The 26,033-nt window shown below is 39.1% G+C and overlaps 1 protein-coding gene and 1 long non-coding RNA gene across 7 annotated transcripts; both read left to right on the top strand.

Moving 5' to 3' along the window:
* Positions 1-410: 410 nt before the first annotated feature.
* LOC135793152 (ankyrin-3-like) lies at positions 411-26,003 on the top strand. Of its 6 annotated transcripts, none has more exons than XM_065303970.1 (23): positions 414-957; positions 12,755-12,859; positions 13,010-13,142; positions 13,913-14,076; positions 14,203-14,358; positions 14,427-15,395; positions 15,465-15,911; positions 15,986-16,282; positions 16,342-16,525; positions 16,760-16,852; positions 17,110-17,238; positions 17,345-17,474; positions 17,936-18,013; positions 19,273-19,497; positions 19,592-19,752; positions 19,831-20,042; positions 20,108-20,312; positions 20,856-21,019; positions 21,082-22,015; positions 22,072-22,377; positions 22,755-23,666; positions 24,983-25,052; positions 25,110-26,003. In XM_065303970.1, the coding sequence occupies exons 1-23, from the start codon at positions 853-855 to the stop codon at positions 25,231-25,233; spliced, it is 6,303 nt and encodes a 2,100-aa protein (XP_065160042.1). In that variant the 5' UTR covers positions 414-852; the 3' UTR covers positions 25,234-26,003. The 6 variants fall into 6 exon arrangements, with proteins under 6 accessions (XP_065160046.1, XP_065160044.1, XP_065160042.1 ...); XM_065303968.1 differs by having other exon boundaries at positions 12,752-12,859; XM_065303974.1 differs by lacking the exon at positions 22,755-23,666 and having other exon boundaries at positions 411-957; positions 12,752-12,859.
* Positions 7,010-7,823, top strand: LOC135794493 (uncharacterized). Its single transcript, XR_010548903.1, has 2 exons — positions 7,010-7,307; positions 7,461-7,823. It is a non-coding gene; the product is annotated as an uncharacterized lncRNA (long non-coding RNA).
* Positions 26,004-26,033: the final 30 nt, after the last annotated feature.

Genomic DNA, 26,033 nt, shown 5'->3' with positions numbered 1-26,033 from the left:
GTGCAAAGTTATTATCAATTTAATTAACTTAGTTAATTAATATTATTACTAAAATGCCTGCGATTTGACGTTTATATTTTCCAGATTTTTAAGAAATTCGCGGAAATTATTATTCACACAAATTAAATTGATGACAACGTTCAATTAAGTTTTAATTATTTTTTTATAGGATTGCGCTACTTTGTATGAAGTGGTTTACTTGTATCAGTTTAATTTCACGTTCAAAATAACTTTTATTTAAAGGGAACGAAAACTGTAATGCCTGCTATTGAAGTTTAATTCTTCGTTAACAGATGGCGGTACCATAAAAGTACGCAAATAATTACATTCTTTAGCTACTATGTGCGCGTGCGTGCCCGGTGCGGTGCAGACGTACGCTTGTGGTTTAAGCGCGCCTGCACTGAAAAAAGACAAAACGAAAGTCGGTCGCGTCCTAACCGTACCGGTTCTTTGACACCCATTCGTTGTAAAATTAGTCAGTTATTCGGCTAAATCGTCCGTGTGCGGAGACGTGCGACCGGTGTAACGCAACCGATATTTTTACCCTGTCAGGCACGCGCCGTTTCTCTGCGGATAGAGATCGAATAGTGCGAGAGAAGAGAACGATCAGTTGTGTGCGGCTCGCTGGTCGGGTGTTTGTTTGCAGTTGCACCCGAATTCCGAAGGATACGCAACACGCACGGGAACGCGATGATCATTGATTGTCGGCGAGCGACGTCTGCGTCTTGCTGGGCATCATCATCGTCGTTGTTGTCGAAGTAACTGTGCGTGCTTACATATACGGAAAGTTGGGAAATTTCGGATCGCCGGTTGGTTTCGGTGCGCTAGCCATCGAGTTGGACGCCGCCTGCCATGGCGCTCGGCAATGGTAATGCCGCCAACGGGGGTGTTGCGCAGGAAAAGGCGCCGGTCGTCAATGGGACAAATATGGAAACGCTGCCCAGGCAGAATAAACAAGTAAGTGGAATTCACATTTGTTATTATCTCCCAATTCATTGTGTTAACTCGTATATTTCATAATAGATAACATTCCGCGAGTCGCAATTTAATTATGTTGTTAGCTTTGTGTTACTATGCATATTTAATTAAGTGTTGCATGTGCCAGGCGCGACGAACGCCAACAACATCCACGAAAATGCAAAACTGCAGTGACATAAACTTGGCTACAATAATAGTAGTTTCATTATTCACGGCATTCTGCGTTGGCAAAGTGCGCAAACAAAGAACTGACAGCAACAACTTGTAATTTCCGGTAATATCCCCAAATCGATACATATTTCACATATTTATTATTATCACATTACCGATCTAAGCATGCGTTTATAATCTGTTATCTATAAAATTGCGAAATTCGAAATAATCCAGTTTATGCGATGTGTAATTTATTTCAAAGTCATGAATATGATGTCATAAAATTGGTTTAGTATGTATTTTTAAAAATTTTGTCATTATGATAAGTAACTTGACATTGGAAACTATTCATATTGAACGTATGATGTCCTTTTTAAATTTGCATTTACCTTGAATTGAAACTAGGAAAATGTTTTGTTTAATCAAATTGGTTGTTTGTATATTAGGGTTTGGTTTTGGTGTAGGTATTTACCTACGGGTCGGTACAGATTCATAAAGGTAGAATAGGCATATCCGTTCGGAGACAACCGGTGCATATGGAGGTGATTATTCAGAGACATGAATTTACAATGGCATTTAAACCTAATGCTATTAGAGTAAGCCAATGAACTACATATGATGTTGGCAATGAAACCGCTGCGATACTTACCTGGTTGTAAAGCTCAACGCCAGGTAATTCAACTGTCAATAACAATAACTCCTCGGTGCTAATTTCAATAAACAAGTTCAAGATTGCTATGGAATATTTATCTATTGATGTATTGTAGGTGTAAAATCTTATTGGAGGTCTAAGTTTAGATTATTCTAACTCCTCTGGCGGAATAATGAATTATTAATTTGTGACGTGAAAAAGAAAAATCTACTTTAAATTGTCTTCTTTTGTGACGCTTGATATCGCTTGTCACTAAAGTGATGTATTTATTCTTGTTGACGATTCTTTTGTGTTGAAGTTGAAGTAGTAGTAGATACAAAATACTTTACATCACACTTTCTGTCATCCACCGACGATGCTTCGACTACTGTGGTCGCTAGTCGGTAAGTACTTATAACCCTGCCCAAGAATCGGCCAGCTGTGAAGGACAGCCTAACATTTTAACATTTATGTGCTGCTTCTTCTGTTCTTTAACTTTTGTGTGTGTAACTTTTTTAACTTTGTACAACGTTTAGCTTTTCCAATTCTGCCGCAAACAAAAACATGAAATAAAAGTGTAAAATGTTTGTTCGCGTGATTTAAGCACATATTAACACAGTATTTAGCATGCAATAAAAATACAACCATTTAGGAATTACTGGAAACGCCTACAACAAAATTTTTAACAAGTCAAAGCTTAATTATTCCTTTAATCTTTATTTTTTGCAAGTTAACATGCTTTATTAGTGCTTGTGTGTTGTGTTAATGCATTGCATAACGCTGTGCATGAATCGTAGAAGCATTTTTATTTTTATACCTTCTATCTGTACTGTTGAAACAGTTTGCCCAAGTGGCATTCGTAGAAATTAACAAACCGCAGACCTGAATCGGCGCGTTGTGCGCTCATCACCCACATTCGATTTTTCTACGTAGTCGCTGTGTAAATACTACCGGCTTATAATAGTAGTCGTTCAACTGCATACACTTGCGTTTTCGAATACTTCGAATACGAACATATGTTCATGATCAATACAAATTTACATAACAGGCAGGTCCCCCGTTCAATGTTTACGTCGTAAGATTGACTCGACTCGTTCAAGGATCTTCAATCCTTCATTAATAATTGCTACAAATTGACCAGCAATCTATGTAGATAAATGCGGAATAAAAGGGACGCGTTTGGTTAGATTAATAATTGGGTATTTTGATTCTTGCAATCGGTTGTTGCGAAATTGCGACTAAAATTGAAGTTGTTTATCAACACAGCTCAATTAGAGCATACAAATGGACATTTATCATTTATATAACTTATAAATAGCATCGTTTAATGTTTTAATAGTCGTTGATGCGCACCGGCATCGTGTGGGGAGAATTTATCAGTCACGATGTGATGCTCGATTTGAAACAGACACACGATGAAAATAATTTCAATTTTATTTTCAAATATTCGCATCTGCCGATTGACATCATTATGTCGTCCACTGTGAAATATCTACCAGTTAACTATAGTAGTCTTTAATTTAGGCCCGCATGAATTCAGGCCTTCTCCGTTTTCTATCATACTTGCCAATTAAATGCTTCCAATCTTCTTATCCTCTGAAAGCTTTGTATTTTGCTATGTGCCAGGCGTCTGACGTGCTCTGTGTGCAATATGTAAGTACTACATCAGTCGGTCATTTGCTATATTACATACATAAATGTATGTGCACTGTGGCATTAATAAAGGACAGTCGCGCACTTTTATCATGATATCGCGTTTTGTACTGTGGCGGCGCGTATGCCGGACACGTACGGAGTTGTTACCGTACGGTAACTATTGGCGGCGGTGTCGAGACTTATACGTTGTGGTTTTCACTGCCTTTTCTGCACGTGCATACTTAGGTGCTTAGTTGCTTACTTTCATGTGAGTGATGTTCAAGTTGGCATTCATAAGGTTTTTCTGTTCGTAGAAAGAGCTGTAAAGAGATGCCTGTTTTTACGTTTGCTTTTTCTTAGTGGTATGATCATAAAACATCTCAATAATTATAGTATTAATGATAGAAGATATTACGCTTTTAATATTTACTTTTATAGCACAAAAAATGCTATTTTGATGAATGTAGTCACTTTGTAGTTGCCAAGCTAATATAAAATATTCTCTGTACATTGATTATTATAATTCTCATTATGTAAATGACATGTTTGCATGTTTCTGCGCATTATTAACGAACAGATACTCATAATTTACTACAAGGATAATCATTCTTTTCACACTATTTCATCAAATCAGTGTTCTGTGTATTTATTCGAATCGATGTTTTAAGAAAATGTGTGTATTTTATTTTTGAGCATTTTAACCATCTTCTACCTTCGAAACGCGAAGGTAAATAGATATCTACTTGGAAGTTTCGTGCGTTTAATGTAACTATAAGTGCTGTAATCGAGGCGAAACCGAGCCATTTAGGCCTGGCATTAAACACAGGAAGCGCCGCACTTTTCAAGCTGAATAAACAAAATCGCGCGCGCCTAAAAAGCAAACACTGTTTTTTCCCTAGCGTAACATGAATTTTCAACCCAGCTACTGTTACTAAACATGTAAAATTTCAGTATGAATCGATTTTCAAAAAGTTAATTGACACCGAACTATCCTATTATTTGTGATTTTGTACCGGTATTTACGATTGTGACCTAATGATGTCAACGTTTGCGTGTTGTACATTTTGGAAAAGTTGATTAATTGGATTTTTTTTATTATTTCCTATTTCCTATTGTTTTATTCGACAAAAAAAGAACTTCAGTTTCGCTGCGCTCTACGGAGTTGTTCGTGTCGCATGCACACTCATTTTATGAACAATTCGTAACTTCGGAAAATTACTAATATGTAGAATGATTTTTTTTGTTTACGTGTGCCCTGCAATACAAGAGTTAGTTCACATTAGAAAATTGCGTGAAAGAACTTTCTCTATTATTAGAACATCAGTTCCAAGTTTCAAACGCACAAATTTACTAACTAATTTTGTGTTTGCGATGTCGTTGCACCGTAAATGTGGATTATGCGGTTTAATGAAACATCCTACTTAATTTGAACCCATGTAATGTACATTTGTGAACGCTTCTGTGCATATCTGCTCGTAAAATGGGGAGCCACTTTCTCATTATGTATGCCTAGATTTAAATTTACTCAACATAAAAAAAACTGACGCAGTGAATGCGGTACTCATGAAAAAAATGTTTGATATTTCGAACGGTAGCGCGCAATTATTGTCTTTATATTTTCGTCGAGTTAAATGTACGATATTTTTATGCACATTGCTATTGTTCTATTTCGCATGGAGTAAACAACGTCGCCATTGTATTGGCATTCTTTTCCGATATTGCTATTATTACTGTGATTGCGTAGCAACTTCGTAGATTTTACGCTAATAATAACTACTATGTCGAGGTGTTTTTAAGTTGGTGGGGAATTTATGTTCGCACATTTATTTATGCGCCGTGTATAGGTCTATGAGCCCTTGAGGTCGCAGGGAGAAGAGTCTAAGAGAGATGAGCCTAGAAAGCTGCGACTGGACTGCTGGACAACTCAGATACGACTGAGTATTTTGCTCAAACCGAGGTGCCCTTCTGTACCTGCGGGCTACCGGGAATAAGGAGTGCGGGAGAGCGCGAGCATACGTGCGGAGGATACCTACGAATTGGGGTGGGGGAGATGGAGCATGAGTCATCAAATGCGATAGTCATAAGCTTAAGCTTTCCCCCTCTTCTCGGTTCATGTTGGGCTCAGCTATGTAAGGGTCGGCAGTAGTCAAGCTAGTCGGTCGTCCCTGAGTCCTCCAGTAGAATAGTCGCAGGAGTCTTGTTATCATCCATATGTCTATGTTCCTTTTAGGAGGTTAAAATCAGTTGAGTGATATTATTGACATTGTATCAATGTATTATTTAGAATAAGCTGCACCACCCAAACATAAAATATTTATAACTTGCACTTTTATTCATCCGCTATTTTTATATTTCGTTGGTTTTGATTGGTTTCACTTTCATATATTTTTTTGAACGGTTTGTCCGACTTTCGCATCGTGTTCGTCATCGGTTAACCAATGTCGCGCGTGAAACTGGTTCGCCGGGGGAAATAAAAAGAATTACATAAATGTGTAATTTATTTGCGTATTTATAGCCTGCGTACAGCGAGCACACAGACATGACATCATCCCGCGCAGTGACAACATTTTCTAGTACACATGGTTCGCACACCGAGACAATGTTCACAATGTGCTCGCTTGCTCGTGTAGTACCTATGCGCGTAACAGTAGATCAACGTATGTGGGTTTCTCATGTTTGCTGTGGATATTTGCATTCCGATTTGCTTTATGTCGACGTAACTTTATTGTCGGTCGGTAGGATTTCTCGAATTCCGCGTGAAATTGCTTCGATATCGACAAAAAAAGTGAATCGCAGTAAAAGTTACGAACACGAGCGTAAAATGTCTTTCAATTTTATTTTGAATATTTGCGAAGTTTTTAAGTGAGGTTCGAAAGTAACTCACAAGCAATAAATAATATTTTTTGGAACTAATAACATATTGACCTCTAAATAGTTATGATGTTCACTAAAACTTATTTACTATTTACCGCTATATCTTATGTCATCCTGACTTTATCGCAATGCTAACAACATTAGCATTTAAACTTATTTTGTTAGCCGATGCCACAAAAAAATAAACCGATGACATCATGCGATTATTTCATTGCGTAGCTCTCCGGTCATTATAAGTAGCAAGACACGAGTCATTCGCGTAATTCGCTTCGTTTTTTTTTTTTAGAAAGGAGTACAAATAATTAGTCGCTCAGTCGACAGAAGCGAAAAACGATCTTGAAATATACGACTGGGTATAAAATGTTATTGTTGCGCCTGTACACGATTTGTGTAAAGTTTGCTTGCTGGCTGAAATAAATTCTAACGTTAAATAGGCCACGGGATAAGTATAATAAAACATTGGCGGTGCAAATTTCATGCTGATGCTTCAAGAACATATAATTCTTGAGTATATTTATGTAGGTAGTCGTTTGTTTACATATTTAATCTGTCTGTCTCGAGAATAAAAGGCCAAGATAAATAGAATTGTGTGCCGAATCAATAAAAATCTATTTGCGCTTATTATTTTATCTTGTGTATTTTATGCGTGATAATATGCTATGCAAATAATATCTACATTTTATTACAATGCAAAAGCAGTAGGATAAAATTCCATTTTACTACGATATTGAAGTAGGATTTCGGCCGCTGGCAGTGAAAAGACTTAAAGTTTTTAATTTTATTATTATCGGGTTTGTATTGTTCAAAACCGATTTTGGAAAAAATCATTTGTAACCACGTATTTTGTGAATCTTACTGATATCTGCTTTTAATAACAAACCAAATGTTAGCAATTCCGTCACGTTTTTGCGCAGTGTCGTGCCGTAATGTATAGTTTTAATTAATTAAACCACGCATTTCGTGCATTCAGCACATCAGTTACTTGGGCAAGATGACAGAAAAAGGAACGGCTTGAAACACAACGGCGAAAATAAAGGTACATACTCTATTTGCATAGAGTTACAAATAGCTTTATGGTGCACAGAGCTGCTGGAAGTTATACACATATGTGTAATGTGTACTGTGAAGTACTACACCTACTATCTAGCCTCCCGCACCTTCAGCAAGCAAGTACAAGTTCAATTATAAGTTTTAGTTGATGCGAGTGCGCACTTACCTTCCTCTACCGACTGACGTGGTTGAGTAATGTGTTGGACGCAGTGAACATCGCCTGCAAAGAAAATACTCGTATGGCTAACATATTGTGAAAGGACGAATGCGTATTCTGGAAATATGCTTGGCAGATGTGCTCAACGTTTTTATTCTTTAACATGCGTTTTATATACATTGGAACAGACTTAATTTGTTTTTATTTGCTAATGAAACATGAAACATGAAACACAAAATGATTCATCATAAACTACAGTTCGTTTTGAAAACAGGGAATAATGTAAGATTATACAATATTTAAATTATCACATATGAATTTAATGAAAAATATTATTTACAAGGATTTAGTCATACTTGCTTATTGGTTTTCCCGTAATTAAATAATATTTAACATTCTTCAACTGTAATAAGTAGTAACTTATAATTTGAATTATATACGTACTGTACCTACGTTTACCTATTTTGCACCGGGTCTGGGTTATTTGTAAACAAGGGCTGGAAAAGCTACGTCCAAACTATTTTAAGTCCTCTCTCGCTAGTCCCTAGCAGATGTTTTAATTTTACAATCGCTAGGCCAAGGTGCCACCGCACCCTTGTGTGAAAGTTTAATGAATTCACACCCTAAATGCAGACAAATAAATTATAATCTCCGGTATTATTATAATTTTAAGAATACCCATTAAAAACTAAATTTATGGTTGTGTTTAAGCAAAGAAAAAACATTTAATTACAGCTACTATTTCAAATTTTCGTAACTTATTATAATTTAATTAGCGTGGCAAATGGATAATGAAAATAATGAAGCACCGTTTAGTTTTTGTGTAGAACACAGCACCAATTATCTTTTTCATGTCCGCCATTGACCTGGCCTATTTGGCAAGCGCGCGTTTTACATTTGCACAATCGATTTGAAATGTGCAGCAAATATTCCGGCGAAAGGGAAGCAAGCGTAATTGCAATTTGTTGTTTTCTGTTTTTTTTTTTGGTATGTGTATTTTTCCAGCTTTTATATGTTTTGGACTTGCTCCAAATCTAACCGGCATAAACTCGCATTCGTATTCGTGTAATGCATATTGAAATTATAATTACGTGTCTATAAATAGCAAAAAACTCTAGAATATTTCCACACACATGCATTCATCCGTGTTGTGTCGGTTGTGTTGTCGCAGCGTGTGTGCTTTTTGCTGATGCACCAAGTTGCACCAATATATTATCTCGACTTCGCCGGCAAGTCAGCGTTTTCGATGGTAGCTTGCATCAGATCTTACGCCTAACTATCTCACTTTTTGTGCGCTAAGCTACTTATATTGAATTATAACACAAACTCCAACTTCCTATCGGGTTATAAATAAAGTAGCTCGTAAAAAGTTGATATTATGACATTTGGAGTTTGTTTTTTAGCTTTCGGGTGATATTTTAATGGTGTGCATTTAAATTCGAGCGGAGTGAATGCATAAAACTAGTAGTTTAAAATTTGTTTTGGAGAATAATTTTGTAATTTTAAAGATACTAAATTTTTCGATAGCACCTTAAATATGCATCATGACGACATACTTAAAAAATACTTTCCTGTTGTGGTTATCAAGGACAATTTTATATTTGTGTGTTGACATTTCTTTCAATGATACGTATTCATTTGTAGATCATGACGTCATATGTCAATATAATATTTAACCTTTATGCAAAAGTTTTCATACTGGAAATTATATTTTGTGAAAGTTCTCACTGATGCGCGACTGCAGTAAAATTATTTTTCCGAATAGTCTTTGTGGGTTAAGCATTGCAATCTTGCAACGTGCTAAATACTAGTATAAACAGAAATCTAGGATCTAGCGATGCGAGATGAATGCTGATTACAGTGCAATTATGAAATCAGTAAACATACTGCCAACGATGTGTACGAGAATCGCGCATTGTGTCGCCGGGCCACAGAGTCATGGTCAAGGAGTTTCTCTAGAAGCCTACGTTTCTAAGTTCACAGATAATCAGTAACACTTTTCAGACACAATTTCTAATTACACGAAGCCATAATAATTAATTGGTTTAATTTTCATGCTTCTTATTTTAACTTTGCAATTCACATAATTAACAAATTTCTAATTACTGGCGAAGCTGAGCAGATAAACATTCTCCGGAAAGCGCCTTTGAAAATGGTGGTTAACGTCGTAAAACGTCCGTATTTGTTTAGGTTCATTTTTGCCGAATGTTGCGCATGAAATTCCCGTCCGCTCCGTACGCAATATGTGGTTTGTTCTATTTATTAATAAACACAAATGATAATAGGCCATCGGAATAGAACAAGCGGTATGCGCAGCGGCGCAGATTTAATTTAGGTCAAGGTAATATTCGTTGCTCGCACCCGGACCATCATCCAGCGTAATTATTCGAGCGTTTACGTATTGATGTGCTTTACTGCGTACCGACGGACTTGCTGTGCTCGTAAATGCACATACATTGTGATATTAGTGTTCACTGGCGCTGTGGAATATTTTTGTATGTAGCATATCATTTTAAATGGTTGGCCGGTTCCTCTTTCTTTAGGTCAAGTTTGTAATGCGCGCAAGGTGGAACGGAATACCGAGCCTTGAAATGACACAATTTTATTATGTATGAATTTCATACACGAACATTGAATTCAGGGAAGGAATTGTGGCTTTAAACTACCAAATCAAGTAAAAGACAAAGCTGAACAACATGAACGAAAACAAAACAACTCGTACTTGTTTTCACGGAATTATATTTCCAAGTACAATCAATACTGAGTGCTACCAAAATATTAACAAACAAATCTTGGCAGGTATGCTTTTTTGTTATAAACTAAAATATCCTTAGTATATAGTTGTTATTTGGTTGTAGTTTTGATGTGTATGTGGCACATAAATACGGGAAGTTTTTAATTTGGACGAAACGACTCATGTGCGTCGACACGTGACTGACATTCGTGCAGTGTGTTGAACTTGTAACAAATATTACACGTACAAGTAAATAGCGCCGAAATTACCATTTAACATGTTATAGTTTCATTGCGGTGTGTAGAGTAGGACGTCATCAAACAATAATGAAATAATGCCAAAGAAGATTATCTTTGCGTTACGGTGTTAAGAGAAATAATATACAAAATGCTTCACATTTTTCAATTGAATTTGGCGCATAACAATAAAGTTATGTGTGTTATATCCTCCTGACAAAGTGGAAACAAATTTGTGATTTTATTGCGTTATCCACCGTATCCGCGAACACGTATCAGACTCGGCGCGTTATTGAAATTCTCTTCTTTCTCTTGTATTACGCTCCACCAGGGGCGTTAACTTGCTTTGTGGATTTTAGCACATTGAAGGCGTTGTGTGTGCCACACTCAACACTGTGCGAACATGCCAGCTATTGCCTTCCCTTTGAAAATCCCAATGTAGTAGAACAGCAGTGTCTAGTTGTGCGGTGGTTCTCACCACCCGGATCACAGTAAACCTTTACTCTTTACTGCATTAGAGCAGAAACTGGAACAGGACGACTAGTGCCGCCACTGAATTATACAAGCGTAGGAGGTGCAGGACGCAGAAAAGGAAGCAAGATTGGAGTATAGCGCACATATTGTGGAATGTGGCGTGTCGGGATGGGGCAGGTCGGAATGGTACGCGCTAGAGTCAGTGCGGTAGGGATGGCTCTGGGCGGCGGTCGCGAGAAACTAGGGTACGGAAAGTAGGTTAAACGACCGCCAGCGCTTACGTGTACACGCGCCAGGGCGAGCGCCCGAAAAGGCGGCGGCGACGGGCAATGGCAGCACGCACATGACAGGTCAGGACCAGAACCGGCGCGGATCGATTCGGCGTGGTCCCGGCGGACGCGTAAATTAAATCCGGAAGTGTCTCCGACGGGAAAACGCTGTGAACATAATAATGTTCATCTTTGATTTTGCTATGCAAGATTTATGGGTTGGCGTTTGTCATAATCTTCTTCTGATAAAAAGAGACATTTTCTCATGAAAGAAAGGATCTTGGCTCATCTTTAGACTTTTATATAAGAATCAGCTCTGATATCTTTATAAATCTCTCATATATCGATTGAAAGATTTGGAATGGAACATATTTTCATGCTCATGATATTCAATATAAAGGGATTACCACTATCCCTTTTCCTCAATAGATCTTTTGAGGTATGATTGGAATGAATCTTCAGTTCAGTTAATAATCCTATTCCATCTTGAAACTTTGAACTTTGAACTGAACTTAATATCAATATTAAATTATCACTCTCGAAATAACTATGTTGCGGTTTTGCAGGCATTATAGATATGCCAGATAGATGGGGTTTGAAGGCGGAAGGAACTACGCTTAACACGAAACATAATTATGCGGCGACTGCGAAAATAAGTAATAAAGCACCGCGTGGTGGCTTCAGAAAGCACTAAAGAAAGCTATGAATAATAATGATCTCGTGATCGTCGTTGCCTGTTCGTGCCCTACGGCAACGTGGTCTATAGGACTGCAAGCAAAGCTTGAGCATTCTTCAAATTATATTCAAACTACAACTCGTGTCTCGCGTCAACTCGAGCAGCTTTCTTCAGACTTCCGGACACCAAGAAACGCTTTATCGCCTTTATCTTTTATCCTCGCGCTTGCAATGACTATTGAAATATTCATTAACAGGATGCTGCAAGTTGGCTTGGCTCTAGATGTCTGATGTTACTTGAAGTGCGCTTTTCCACACCGTAAGAAGGATAATGGTTACTTCTGCAACTTGCCATTGCATATTATTACAAGTTATGCTCGTTCTTGTCATGTTTATCTCAGTGTTGATTTTGAATTGTTGGGCGTTGTACCGTTGGCTGCGATTGTTTCTCTGGAAATTTAAATCAGCGCCTGTGCCAGTTGCTTTGTAATGTGCATAAATAATCATCACAGAGGGTGCCGTTAAATGGCCTGTTGGGTCTGTTGCTTGAGTGTCATCACAAATCACGTGTCCAATTGTGACCAACCACGCACTTATCAAAACCGCATGTGTTCAAGCGGAGAAATTATTTTATGTTCTCTTGAAGTTCGAGTTAATATCAATTTCATCGAACGCGTCGGACGTTTTAGATGAGACGCCTACGCACGTTGTTAATACGGAACCATAATATACTTTTAAATAACTTAAATATATTACACATTACAGTATTATCTCAGTATGCATCATAAGGTTGCGCCGTGATGAATCATCAAGTTGTTTGCGTTTGTTACGCGTTTATTTATGCCGATTGCATGTGCTAATAACAGTATTTTCTTCTTTTTGCAGCAGGATCCGAACACGGCGTTTCTGAAAGCAGCTAGGGCAGGTCAATTGGATAAAATACAAGAGTACTTGGACAGCGGAACAATACGAGACATAAACACGTCGAATTCCGTAAGCCACTGACATTTTTTCCCTATCGTTATTAATCGTTGTAGTTTGTGAGCGTACGCTCGTTGGTTTATCTTCGACCAATCTTCTCGTCTTTGTGGCATTAATCACTCACATGTGTGCATGTGTTTTTTTTTTCTTAATCCGACGCAGAATGGCCTTAACGCGCTGCATCTCGCCGCTAAGGACGGACATGTCGACGTTGTGCAGGAGTTGCTCAAGCGAGGTGCGATCGTCGACGCGGCCACCAAGAAAGGAAATACGGCTCTTCACATTGCGTCATTGGGTAATTAAAAATCTGGTTTCTATCTTATAGTGTAACAGCGAGCAATGCGTTTTACTGCGCTAGGCGCAATGTGCGCTCAATCTATTTCGTCTACATTAGGAACGAATTCGTATTTGGTCCTGTTGTTTAATTCGTGTGCGCTGCCACTCGTTAGAATTCCATTTTGATCGTTCAGATTTGGATCACATCATCGCATGTTTTGTGTATATTGTATATGAATCGAATACTTGAGGCATAATGAACGGCATGCGCACAGGTAGAATGCACGGGCAGTGAATTTATTGTCGCTTCGATTATTGGAGCGGAAATGAAACACGTGCATTTATTGACGTACGAATCGGGACGTCCGCACCTTTCTATTGTCTGCCTTCGGCGACTCGCGAGGGACTTGGTTCGCATGATCATCATCGACGGTTTTGCTCCATCGCGTTTACTGTCATCGCGTTTTTCGTAAGGTTCAATAGCAATTTATGGAATATACACCAGGTCCAATCAACATTCTAAAGTAACATGACTTTAATTATGTCTCATTATTGGTTTCATATCAACTAGTCATCACGAAAATTTTAAAAATCTAATTTTGTTGACCTCATTATTAAATTTAAGATGATTTAAATTTGATGAAGTTGTTTTGATTTGTGAAGACGCATTGTATTTGATGTTAAACAATTGCTTGCTAAGTTCATTCTTGTGTTCAATGGCAAGTGAACAAAATTTCGCATGTTTTTGTTAATTGTTGCCTTGTGTTTTGTGTTTCCGTGCGAGTGCAGCCGGGCAAGAAGAAGTTGTCCGCTTGTTGATCCAAAACGGCGCCTCCATCAACGTGCAGTCGCAGAACGGCTTCACGCCGTTGTACATGGCGGCGCAAGAGAACCACGATGGCGTCGTCAAATATCTACTGGCGAAAGGCGGCAATCAAACATTGGCGACCGAGGTACACACTTTTTATTAGTTTCACGGTACTTTTTTTCTTTTCATTTGCCGACATGCGGTGTCATTGGGACTGCGGCACGGGGACGTTTATGACCAAATTTTTATGCATGACTTGTGTGCCCGGCAGGATGGCTTCACACCGCTGGCAGTCGCAATGCAGCAGGGACACGATAAGGTCGTTGCAGTTCTGCTGGAGAATGACACGCGCGGAAAGGTGCGTCTGCCAGCTCTTCACATTGCAGCTAAAAAGGACGACTGTAAAGCAGCCCAATTACTATTAACGGTATGTATAGGTGTTGAACTTTTTTTTTTTTAATGAAAAGTGGTTTATTTATTATTGTTTGGGTTCAGAACGAACATAATCCAGATATCACATCCAAGAGTGGCTTTACACCACTCCACATCGCAGCTCATTATGGCAACGATAAGGTAGCTTCCCTACTCTACGAAAAAGGTGCCGATGTTAATTACACAGCTAAACACAACATCACACCACTGCACGTGGCGAGTAAGTGGGGTAAAATGAACATGGTGTCGCTGCTTGTGGCAAAGGGTGCCGACATACAAGCAAAGACACGTGACGGTTTGACACCCTTGCATTGCGCCGCACGGTCAGGACATGATCAAGTGGTTGATATGCTCCTTGAGAATGGAGCGCCGATGCACTCGAAAACGAAGAACGGCCTTGCGCCATTGCACATGGCGGCGCAAGGTGAGCACGTGGACGCCGCACGCAGTCTCCTTTTCCATGGCGCACCTGTTGACGAGGTGACCGTGGATTATTTGACGGCTCTGCATGTCGCGGCGCATTGCGGTCATATTCGTGTAGCGAAACTTTTGTTGGAGCGCGGAGCGGATCCAAACGCGCGGGCTTTGAATGGGTTTACGCCGCTGCACATTGCGTGCAAGAAGAATAGAATAAAGATGGTAGAACTGTTGCTGAAACACAATGCTAACATTGGCGCTACAACGGAGAGCGGTCTTACGCCGCTGCACGTTGCGAGTTTCATGGGTTGCATGAACATTGTTATCTATTTATTACAACACGATGCCAGTCCGGACATCCCAACCGTACGAGGGGAGACGCCGCTGCATTTGGCAGCGAGGGCGAATCAAACTGACATTATTCGTATCTTGTTACGAAATGGTGCTGCTGTAGATGCCAAGGCGCGTGAGGACCAAACTCCTCTGCACGTGGCATCACGTTTAGGGAATGTCGACATTGTTATGCTGCTTTTGCAACATGGCGCTCAACCGCACACAACTACGAAGGATCTTTACACGCCGTTGCACATTGCGTCTAAAGAAGGACAAGAAGAAGTACGATGCAATCATTAAACTTATTTAAAAATTGTAACACTAAAAATATATATTTATTAATTTTAATAGGTTGCTAGTGTTCTTCTTGATAACGGTGCTGATTTAACGGCGACGACCAAAAAGGGCTTTACACCTTTACATTTGGCGTCTAAGTATGGGCATCTAAAAGTAGCTAAACTCTTGCTACAACGCGATGCACCCGCCGACGCTCAAGGGAAAAATGGCGTCACACCATTGCACGTGGCAGCGCACTACGACCATCAACCGGTAGCTCTTTTGTTACTCGACAAGGGAGCTTCACCGCACGCCACCGCGAAAAATGGACACACACCTTTGCACATTGCTGCCAAGAAGAATCAAATGGACATTGCGACCACGCTTCTGGAGTATGGTGCTCAGGCTGATGCTGAATCTAAGGCAGGGTTCACTCCGTTACATCTCAGCAGTCAGGAAGGTCATTCGGATATGTCTTCATTGCTATTGGAACACCAGGCTAATCCTAACAACTCTTCCAAGGTCAGTAATCTCAATTCAAAAATATCTTTAATTAGAGAGAATGAATTAAATTAATAATATTTTCATTTTTTTAGAACGGACTCACTCCATTGCATTTATGCGCACAAGAAGACAGAGGTTCAGTCTCCCAGTTGCTTCTTCGTGCCGGGGCTCAAAAAGACGCGCGCACTAAGCAAGGTTACACACCTTTGCACATTGCTTGCCATCATGGTCATGTCAATATGGTACGGGTGTTGATTGAGCAAGGCGCTGATGTCAATCCAGCGACTAGTGCCGGTTATACTCCGCTTCATCAAGCTGCACAGCAAGGTCACGTACTTGTCATCAGTTTGCTGTTAAAGAATAAAGCTGATCCTAATGCAGTAACAAATGTAAGGATTAAGAAATAATTTGGTAAGTTTATATAATAATATATTGCTTATTGCTTTAGAATGGACACACTGCTTTGGGTATTGCCAACAAACTTGGTTACATCAGCGTTGTGGAAGAGCTGAAAGTGGTGACAGAGATTGATGTAACCACAACAACTACTGTAAACATTGAGGAGAAATACAAGGTGGTTGCACCGGAAGCAATGCAAGAGACGTTCATGTCTGACTCAGAAGATGAAGGCGGTAAGCGTCAAAATATTTTGTTTTTATTTTTAATTTGTTGGTTTTGGTTTGATTGGATTTTTTAAAATTGGGTGATGGTGGGAGCTTTAGATTCTGATTTAATTTTCTACTGACTTCAAACTAATGCCTTAACAATCGAATAGCAGGACGTAGCATTTCAGTATTCCTGCTATTTCGTTGGTACTTTGTTTGTTTAACGCTGGTAACCTGAGGGTGGTGGTGTGTTGCATGCAGGCGGTGCGGATGAGCCTCCCGTGGCTTACGGACGACCTACGCATGCGCAGCACGTTTATCTGCCATACTATCAAGGGAATATGAATTATACACGTAAGTAATTGAGTACCGACTGTGGGTTGGAGACCAGTGTAGTTCACATACTAATCAATTTACACTTAATATTATTGATTGCGTCTTGGGCGTGGTGATGACACCTTATCGTTATCTCCGCTTATCGCTATCAATATAACATGGCACATCAATAAAGCACTTGCACACGCTATCTACAAGTGACATCGTTTACTAGCTATTAGTTCATGCAGTACATAATACGCCCAGTGTTAAAAGTACAATGTCTGTTTCCTCAGGCGATGACTTAATGGGTGACCAGCAGCAGTACAAGTACATGACTGTCGACGACATGAAGTCGCTCGGGGATGATTCGATGCGATTGGACGTTACGAACGACGAAAAGCACGACATGCGTAACTCGGTCGGTGAGTACTCTTAATCGGTTAATTCCTTTCAATTCGTCGTGCGGCAGCAGCGCAAAGCGCGCACGACAACCGGAGGCCTTCGATTAATTCGTTTCGATGTTTCCAGCGCATTCATACAACAGTGACTACATTATTGCGCCACAGCACATTAAAGAGATGTACACAGCCGCCAATCATGCCGCCACTTATCAAACTCCAGATAATATCGATATTAATCGACAACCCATAACGGTGGGGTGAGTATTGCTTATTATTGCCAAAGAAACGCCTGTCCTGAAACGCTCAGACATTGCGTGACGTGCTATTTTTGCTGCTCCAAGCGATTCTGAGGAATCGCGGCCGTATTAATATTCTGAAATAACACGAACGCTTAAATCGCATCAAGATTTGCATCCGTTCTTCGAACAGCGGGAGTGGGAACATTAAACATGCCAAAGTGTCGATGCAGTGGAGAGCAATTGGAACATGTGTTTTTAATTTTTGCCGTTTTGCGATAAAGCAGGAGCTGCAGGAGCCCGAAACGCAGTCATCATAACAAGCGTTGTTTGTTTCATTTGAAGGAGGGAGAGGAAAAGAAAACAGCGCGGTGCTCTTGAATATGTTTTTAACTTGATTTTTAAGTTGTTTCCCTTTATAATCTTTTATGAGTTTTACATTTACAAACCGAAGCCTGTAGTTTAGTTTGTTGCTTACGCAGTAACGAGTGGTCTGCGCTAGAGTGGTCGCTGTGCCGTCTGGGTGTCTACAAGCCTGGCATGGGGTTGTGCCGAGAAAGGTATCAGAAAACAAATAACCCAAAAACAATAATATTGCAACAGTTTACGTATTCTACTAATTTTATCTTGTTTAATATTTCACAACAAAATGTTCTCTATAATTTACGATGACTTAAAAGTGTTGTTATTTTTTATTTTATTTGTTTTATGAGCACCAGTAATTTTGATTTACACCACTAACAGCGTGTATTATACAGTTTGTTGTTGTAGCATCATAATTAATCCAAGTTTAATGTTACAAGCACGAAAATACTCACATTGGCATAGCACATTATTTATTATCAGCAAAATTAATTTGGTTCGAGTATCTCTGGTCGTGTTTACTTCAACAGACTGTATCAAAGCTAAAAACAACGAAGCGCAAAACTCGTAACGAATCTGAATGCAATCGAAAACGGTACAATAAATACATGACTTTTACTTCAACCGTTATGCAGCGGCAAGTGCGTTCTACTCTACTACCGATAACAATGTCTAAACGCTACGCAATTTTTACACTGATTGACTGAGCAATAACAGAGATTGAATTTACTTTTGTTTTCCGTATTCTCGTTGGGATTAATAGGCGAATCTCTAGTTGGAGGAAGTAAGTGGGAATGTTGAACAACCATCTCTCAAGCGAACGTCACGTGAAACTGGAATGACATTAATTTTGAGTTCGTTTTAGTTTCTGGTTATTGCATTCATTGGTACCTATTTGATTTTATATTGATTTTCGATTATTAACTTTTTTACGAAGCAGTGTGAAGTGCGCGTTTTGCATTCAGTTAACACCTACGTTTTGGATATACGCTTTGGTTGTTTTGTGCTTTGTTTTATTATGTTGCCGTTTTCTGGCGTTACTGTGTTTGATTTGTTATTTGGTTTGTCACGAACACCCATCGTCATAATCTGCGTACACTTATCAATATAGTCGTACTGATTTGTGCTTTATATCGCATCACGCGTTTCCATCACAATGTTTGCTGCAAAAGCAAATATAAATATATTTAAAAAAATTACCCACAAAAGCATGCAATCAATGCACAATCAGTTTGGCTAAACTACCAAAAACTAAAATTGTGGAAGTTGGAAATATGACAAGGGTTTTATATTAATTCTTTGTATTGTGTAAATGGCACATTGGTTTTAATAGCTTGCGCTTTGTATTGTATAAAAAAGGCATCATACGTCTGGCACATCAGCAAATTAAAATGAATGTTGTGATCTGCTGCCTGCCCTAGATGTCATGTATTAACATGTTTGTTTTTTGTATTAGTTTTCTAGTATCGTTCTTGGTGGACGCACGTGGCGGGGCTATGCGAGGATGTCGTCATTCTGGTGTTCGTGTAATTGTGCCACCGCGATGCGCAGGCAGTCCTACCAGGATTACTTGCAGATACATTCGTCCCAAACGGATGCCACATCCACCACCTCTAATGGAGGGCGAAGCTTTGGCGAGCAGAATTCTGGAACTTGGACCAGTTGGTGCCAACTTCTTAGGGTATGTTTCTCTTTTGCATTGCATGATTTTGCAACAATGCGTGCCTGTTTGCAATTACCATTTAGATAATTTATTTGTTTTTATAATTGCACAGTCCAGTGATTATCGAAGTTCCGCACTTCGCTTCCTTGCGTGGTAAGCAGCGCGAAATCATCGTGCTACGATCGGAAAACGGAGAAACCTGGAAGGAGCACACCTTGGAAGCGAATGAGACTGCCGTGCAAGATGTTTTGCAGCAGAGTTTCGAAGGCGAAGGTAATTTATTCATTTCATTGCGCACTTGCGTTTTTATTCACATACTGCAAAAATGGAAATGTGTACATGCGTTTGCAGAATTGAGCAAGATTGACGATTTGCACACGAACCGCATTACGCGGATCCTAACAAGCGATTTCCCACATTACTTCGCCGTCGTATCTCGCGTCCGGCAGGAGGTGCACGTTATTGGTCCCGATGGAGGCACAGTCTCTAGTTCAGCAGTGCCCTTGGTGCAGGCTGTTTTCCCGTCAAATGCATTGACCAAGCGCATTCGGGTTGGGCTGCAGGTATGTTCAATCGTTTTATTCGCGTCACGAGCCATACATTTTATGAATTACATGGTTTGCTTTAGGCTCAAGGTATTGAACCGGAACTGGTGTCCAAATTGCTTGGCCACAGCGTTGCTGTATCGCCAATTGTAACCGTGGAGCCACGTCGCCGAAAATTCCATAAAGCTATAACACTCAGCCTACCAGCACCGAGGGCTCACTCCCAAGGAATGATCAATCAATATTCCGGCTCCGCGCCCACGCTCAGACTTTTGTGTTCAATTACAGGTATACACTGCAAACAATTCGTTATTCATTCAATTATATTTAAGTTTAGTTTAAAGTTTAATGTTTCGTTTGCCAACGATCTTTCTATATCTGAACCAACACACTTAATGAATAATGTTGTTTGCGATTCAAGTCGCATGCATTTTACAAATGTTAGTCGTTGTCTAACTCTTGAGTTCAATCACACTGGATGACGCGAGTCAATTAACACAATTACACAAAACTCTGGCATCTGAAGTTTCGGTACTAATTCGGACGTTTGAAGTTGTGTTTGTTGACTCTCTCTGCTTGTCTCACTAATTATACCTTGGTTCGATTCTATACCTTCAGTTATTTTCTCTTATCTCCTGTTCTTATTGAGAATCAATGTTGAATGGACTTGTTGCAAATTGTTATGTTCGTATACATGCTTCGCGTAGGAACTAAATCAGGTAAATTTAGTTCCATTAAATCTTTTCCTCTTTCTTTAAGTTGTAATATTTGTTGTGATTGTAAATTTACTTTGTGATGAGAGACGCACATATTAATAGTTATAATATTCAGGCGGGCAAAACAAAGCCGTTTGGGAGGATGTCACTGGTTCCACCCCGCTGTCTTTCGTCAAAGATTGCGTTTCATTTACAACTACAGTTTCTGCGCGCTTTTGGCTTATGGATTGTCGGAACGTTGCTGATTCGGCGAGAATGGCAACTGAACTTTACACACAGGTAAATAAACGATTAATCCATTATTGCTTATCTATTATTATCGTAACTAATCTTTTTATTAGGCGGCTCATGTACCATTCATGGCCAAGTTTGTCGTTTTTGCCAAACGCGTGAGCTCCCTGGAAGCTCGCGTTCGCGTGTTCTGCATGACTGATGATAAGGAAGACAAGACTTTAGAGCATCAGGAACACTTCAGGGAAATTGCGAAGAGTCGCGACATTGAAGTCCTTGAAGGCAAGGACATTTTCATGGAGTTTGCCGGAAATCTTGTTCCAGTGCTTTCTTCCGGCGATCAACCGCGCCTGAACTTTAAAGCGTTCCGCGAGAATCGCGTTGCGTTTACAATGAGAATTCGAGATCAGGACGACGAGCCGGAAGGTCGTATTATGTTTATGACTGATCCGAAAGTGGCGCGTGGTGAACCTAATCAAACTCCATTATGCACTTTGAAAATGTTGATGCCAAAAGATATTTTACCAGACAGAGATTCTCAGTCTGATTTACTTTCGATTGAAAAGGACCACAGCTTTAATAAGGTATTGGTTGCTCCCGAGACAATTCATCGGGCTGACTTTAGATTATCCGACATTTGCGATTTGCTGGATGACGATTGGGCCAAACTCGCAACTGAACTTGAGATTTCAGCGTCCGACATTGAGATAATAAAAGAAGAATATCCGGAAAATAATTCTCAGCAGGCGATGGTTATGTTCCGATTATGGTTGAGGCAGAAAGCTAATCAGGCTACTGGCAACCGACTTGAGCAAGCATTGAATTCAATCGGCCGCGAAGATATCGTTCAAAAATGCATTTGCAATGTTGAACTTGTTACCGACGACATGGAACAAGCATTAGCAAAGATGCGGTTAGAACAGTCCGAATTTGACAACTTGAAGGATGAGCTGGGTCCTTCAAGGGACACATCTTTGAAGCGCGATGCGAGTTTAAAGATTTTCACCGGTAGTCAAGATGAGTTAGACATCAGCGAAAAGAACGGTAAAATAATTAAACAGGAGAGTCATCATTTAAGTTTATGTTTAATAAAATTTCAGATGAAACTGAGAAAGATGTCACCGAAACAATAAGCGAATGCGTCATTAAATCAAAAGAAGAAGTAATTAAGGAACTGCCAAAAATTTCGGCGGCATCGTCGGAAGAGGATGTATTACAAAATCAAACTGATTCGCACAATGATGAAACACCCTGCTCACCGAACGAATGCGTGATTGGCGATATCACAGAAGAACTGCATCAAAAATTGGACGAGAGTATGTTAAAAGTAGATCCAAATGCTAGTACACCACCACCAAGTCCGGCTGAGTTCAATCAATCCCCACCGGAACCAGACGTCAATGAAGGTAGGTGTCGTTTTGATTACATTTGATTATTGCTAACATTAGTTATTCAATTTTATTGTATATAAGCATTCCAAGTTGCAAACTTCCAAATTGCTCCTCGGAAATGAAAACGTTTTTTGTGATTGGATCTTGAAATTGGTTAAGATACAAGATACACTGATCACTTCACTTTCATCATGATTTTAGTGCTTCGTGAGATAGTTTTGAAGTTGTATGATTTTTTGATTTTTCTTAAACATACTCACCTCGTTTGCCTGCACATATTATGACACAGACTTTCGTAATGTTTTTTTTATTGTTTTGTTTTATATTTATATTATATGGTGTCGGTTTGCGGTTTCCTTTTCGTAGAATTTTCTATTTTTGTTTTTGTAAAGCCCTCTTAGAGACGGAACGGCTTATTACAAACGTTGATCCCATCGAAGTTCTGAAGAAAAATGTTAGCGACACGCTATCGTTCCTGCACCAAGAGCGCAACGATTTTCTACCCCTCGAAGACGAACTGATTCCGAGTCGGAAAGACGATCATGTCTCATTGAATATCAACTTGGACATAATTAAAAAGAAGGGTCGTAATGACGTCGAGGCAGCGGCTGCGAATGAAATTGGTGAGGTGATTCGAAAAGCCGAGGAAGTTGTCAACGACTTACAACAGAATGGTGGCGACATATCGGCCGTGATTAAAAGCGAAGAAGCATTCAAATTTCTTGAGAACGAAGCTTCCTCGCCAATTCTAGAGCCGAAATCGGTGTCGTTCCAAAGTAGTCCTAGTACCAAGAGTGCGATACCAGTTCCAAGTCAGCGACAGCCAGCGACCAATCGAACGGACGACGAGAAGGATAAAGATTTGGAAAGATTGCTCGAAGATCCTGAGATCATGTGCAAGATTCCAGTGAGTTTGAAGGGTGGTAAAGTGAAGACGATAAAGAAACATTCGAAGGACCCGCTGAAAGAGTTTACGAAGCTGTCGCTGAACTGGGATGAGACTGAGGGCGAGAAGCCACCATCGCCAACGAAAAGCAAGATTCCCGTGCTGTTGTCGGGCGGGGAGACGTGCACAACCACCGTTACGACCACCACCAAAGTGGTACATGGCGGTGAGCTTATTTCACCCGATTCGAAAGCCTCTAAGAGTAGTACGATAGACTCGGATTCAGAAAATGATAGTAGGCTTAGTCCGCCCCTTAAGGGTATTCTGAAGAAGACTAGTATGCGAACGATAGGCAGCTCTAGTGGTTCGGACGTCGCCCTGCACGAGGCGGGCGCCGAACTTAGTGACAGCGAATCAGGTAACTAGAGGGACTTAAACACCTAGTCAATACAGATTACGAGAATGCTTAGAGCTTATACAACTGTTAATTTTAATTAACTTGATTATGTTTTCTATAATGGTTTTGGTAATTTTATCGCAACAAAATCAAAAACTCAAATCGTGCGTATTAACCATTCAAATCGGTTTTGTTTGTGTGTAAAGTTGTCAAAACCAATCTATTGCATGTCCTTGCAGCTACAATTCAAATGAAGCACCGGCAATTTGCTGCACGTGCTTTAATTCGAATGAAGTTTTTAATGTTCCTATTGATATAAATACTTATAATAATTATTAATATTTTTCCTAGCCAATTTTAATTGAAATTATTTATTTATAGCCACTTAATAATGTACCTAATTTTCTAATATTGTTTTTATTTCTTTTTTCGCACTCACTCTGTTAACCGAAGCGTGTGTGTCAGATAATGGACATAGATGGCATGCAATTATCCGAATAGCGCCCTTAATCGTGCTGGCGTTAAGCATGTTCGTGATGGCACTACTAGCTAAATAATCCAAAGTAACTTACCCCCCGAATACCAAAAATACAAAAAGCGAAGCAAACCAATAAACGCAAATGGTATGCAAATTATGTACACAAAACCCATACACGTGACAAATGTACATGAATTCAATCCAATTCCAATTATCAAACAGCAAAATGCATATTAATTAAAAATCTCGGTCTTGTATTGCGCTTTGTACAAAGAGGAAAAGCAGGCAATTATGTACTATTTTGGAATGCTGTTTATAAGCTGGCGCGATCACCACCATTACACCACACATCAGCCAAACGTTCTATTGTTTTTATGGGGCGATACTTCGATATTATTAGAATTTGTTATGGGTTTATTACATGGTATATTTCAATTATAAGGTGGAACAATATTTTTTGTTGATGCTACATGGAGCGCTAACGTTCGTTAACGTGTAGAGTGTGTGTATGTGTAGATTTGCGTTGTTTCTTGTGTGAGTTTGTTGCTTCTGTAGATAGAAACGAAAAGTTTACATGTTGCTAGCATGCAAACGTTAATTTGCAAGATGAACTTTTATAACATAAAAGTGCACGTTATTTATTAATACACTGCTTAAATTGATAAAATACGATTATGGAACCCGTATAATACTTTCTCTGTTACATGTAAATCATACATTGAGCTTCTTGTAATCTACCTAAATTCACACACAACATATTTAACTTAACATAATCATAATCGTAGTTTTTGATCGTAATACAAAATTTTGTTTCCGATTGAGTACATGCGAAATGTTAATTTATGTGCAATTATTCTAGATGATTTTTACCCGGAACCTCAATTTACGGAAACGACAACTGAAGAAATTGATCCAGTAACAGGCGCAAAGTAATTTGCAATTAAATATGTATTAACAGGAATCTAATTATTTTTGTCAAATTTTAGAACTACAAGAACTATTCGTACGGCAACCACAATGTTATCTTCACCGTCAGGTCGTCACGAACTGATGGAAAATATGCAAAGCGTCATCGACAACTTTATGTCAGAGGAGAGGCAGCAAAAATAAGTTTATTAACTCCTTTGTATGCGTAATGGACTAATGTTTTCAACTTCAAATAGTTAGAGGATTTATTATCTAATAACTTGTATGAAACAACTCTGCAGGCAGCTACAAATTACGTGCCCCGCACCCCAAGGACGTGCGGCGAGCGTCCCATTCGATTAATCCCATGCATTTCTTTCGGGCACGAAATATCGCGTCGTTCCTTACAGTGAAATACTTACAAATAGTCAACTAACATGGAAACTAATTTTTTTGTTGACAAACATGTCAACTGATTCAATTGAAACTAGTGCGAGCTACGGTGATTTTACTTTTGATTTCTTTTCCGTTTCTGCACCGAAGCAGCTTAATATTCCTAGTTATTTTAACAGACTAATGTTTTTGTAAATTTTATTCTATGAAATGGACATTGCTCTATAGAACTACATAAAAACGTCACGGTTTAATTAATATTAATACTAAGAGTTTATTGAAAAGTTGAATGATGAGAATAGAGATTATATTATTAATATATAAATATAGATTTTAATATATTTAAAAAATATATCGCTTCATATACATATTATCTGACTTAATATTAAAGTGAAAAGCAAAACGGATGATACAAAATAAAATAAAAGTTCTGTTAAATTATTGTATACTTGATATATTATTGCAATCATGATATATTATTCGACATATAAACAGACAAATATTATAGTTGCTTATATTAGATATAACATTGTTTGAGGGATGATAATGATATAATAAATGAGTGGTATAATAAAAAATAATACGTTTTTCTGGAATTTCACCTTGTGTTA

The sequence above is a fragment of the Atheta coriaria genome, unplaced genomic scaffold, assembly GCF_025399875.1.
Source record: "Atheta coriaria isolate IRGN ID8LTWV9N9 unplaced genomic scaffold, Caltech_Dcor_3.1 hic_scaffold_6_pilon, whole genome shotgun sequence".
In the NCBI taxonomy this organism is placed as follows: Eukaryota; Metazoa; Arthropoda; class Insecta; order Coleoptera; family Staphylinidae; genus Dalotia; species Dalotia coriaria.
Note: the sequence above shows the minus strand (reverse complement) of the source record. Positions and strands in the feature narration are given on the sequence as shown.

What these genes read in the sequence shown, in the direction of transcription:
- LOC135793152 (XM_065303968.1), top strand. Translation starts at nt 853, where the DNA reads ATGGCGCTCGGCAATGGTAATGCCGCCAACGGGGGTGTTGCGCAGGAA. An exon ending in TCTTCACATTGCGTCATTGG is followed by an intron (nt 13,143 to 13,912) that starts GTAATTAAAAAT and finishes GTGCGAGTGCAG; the next exon opens with CCGGGCAAGAAGAAGTTGTC. An exon ending in ATCCTAATGCAGTAACAAAT is followed by an intron (nt 16,283 to 16,341) that starts GTAAGGATTAAG and finishes TTATTGCTTTAG; the next exon opens with AATGGACACACTGCTTTGGG.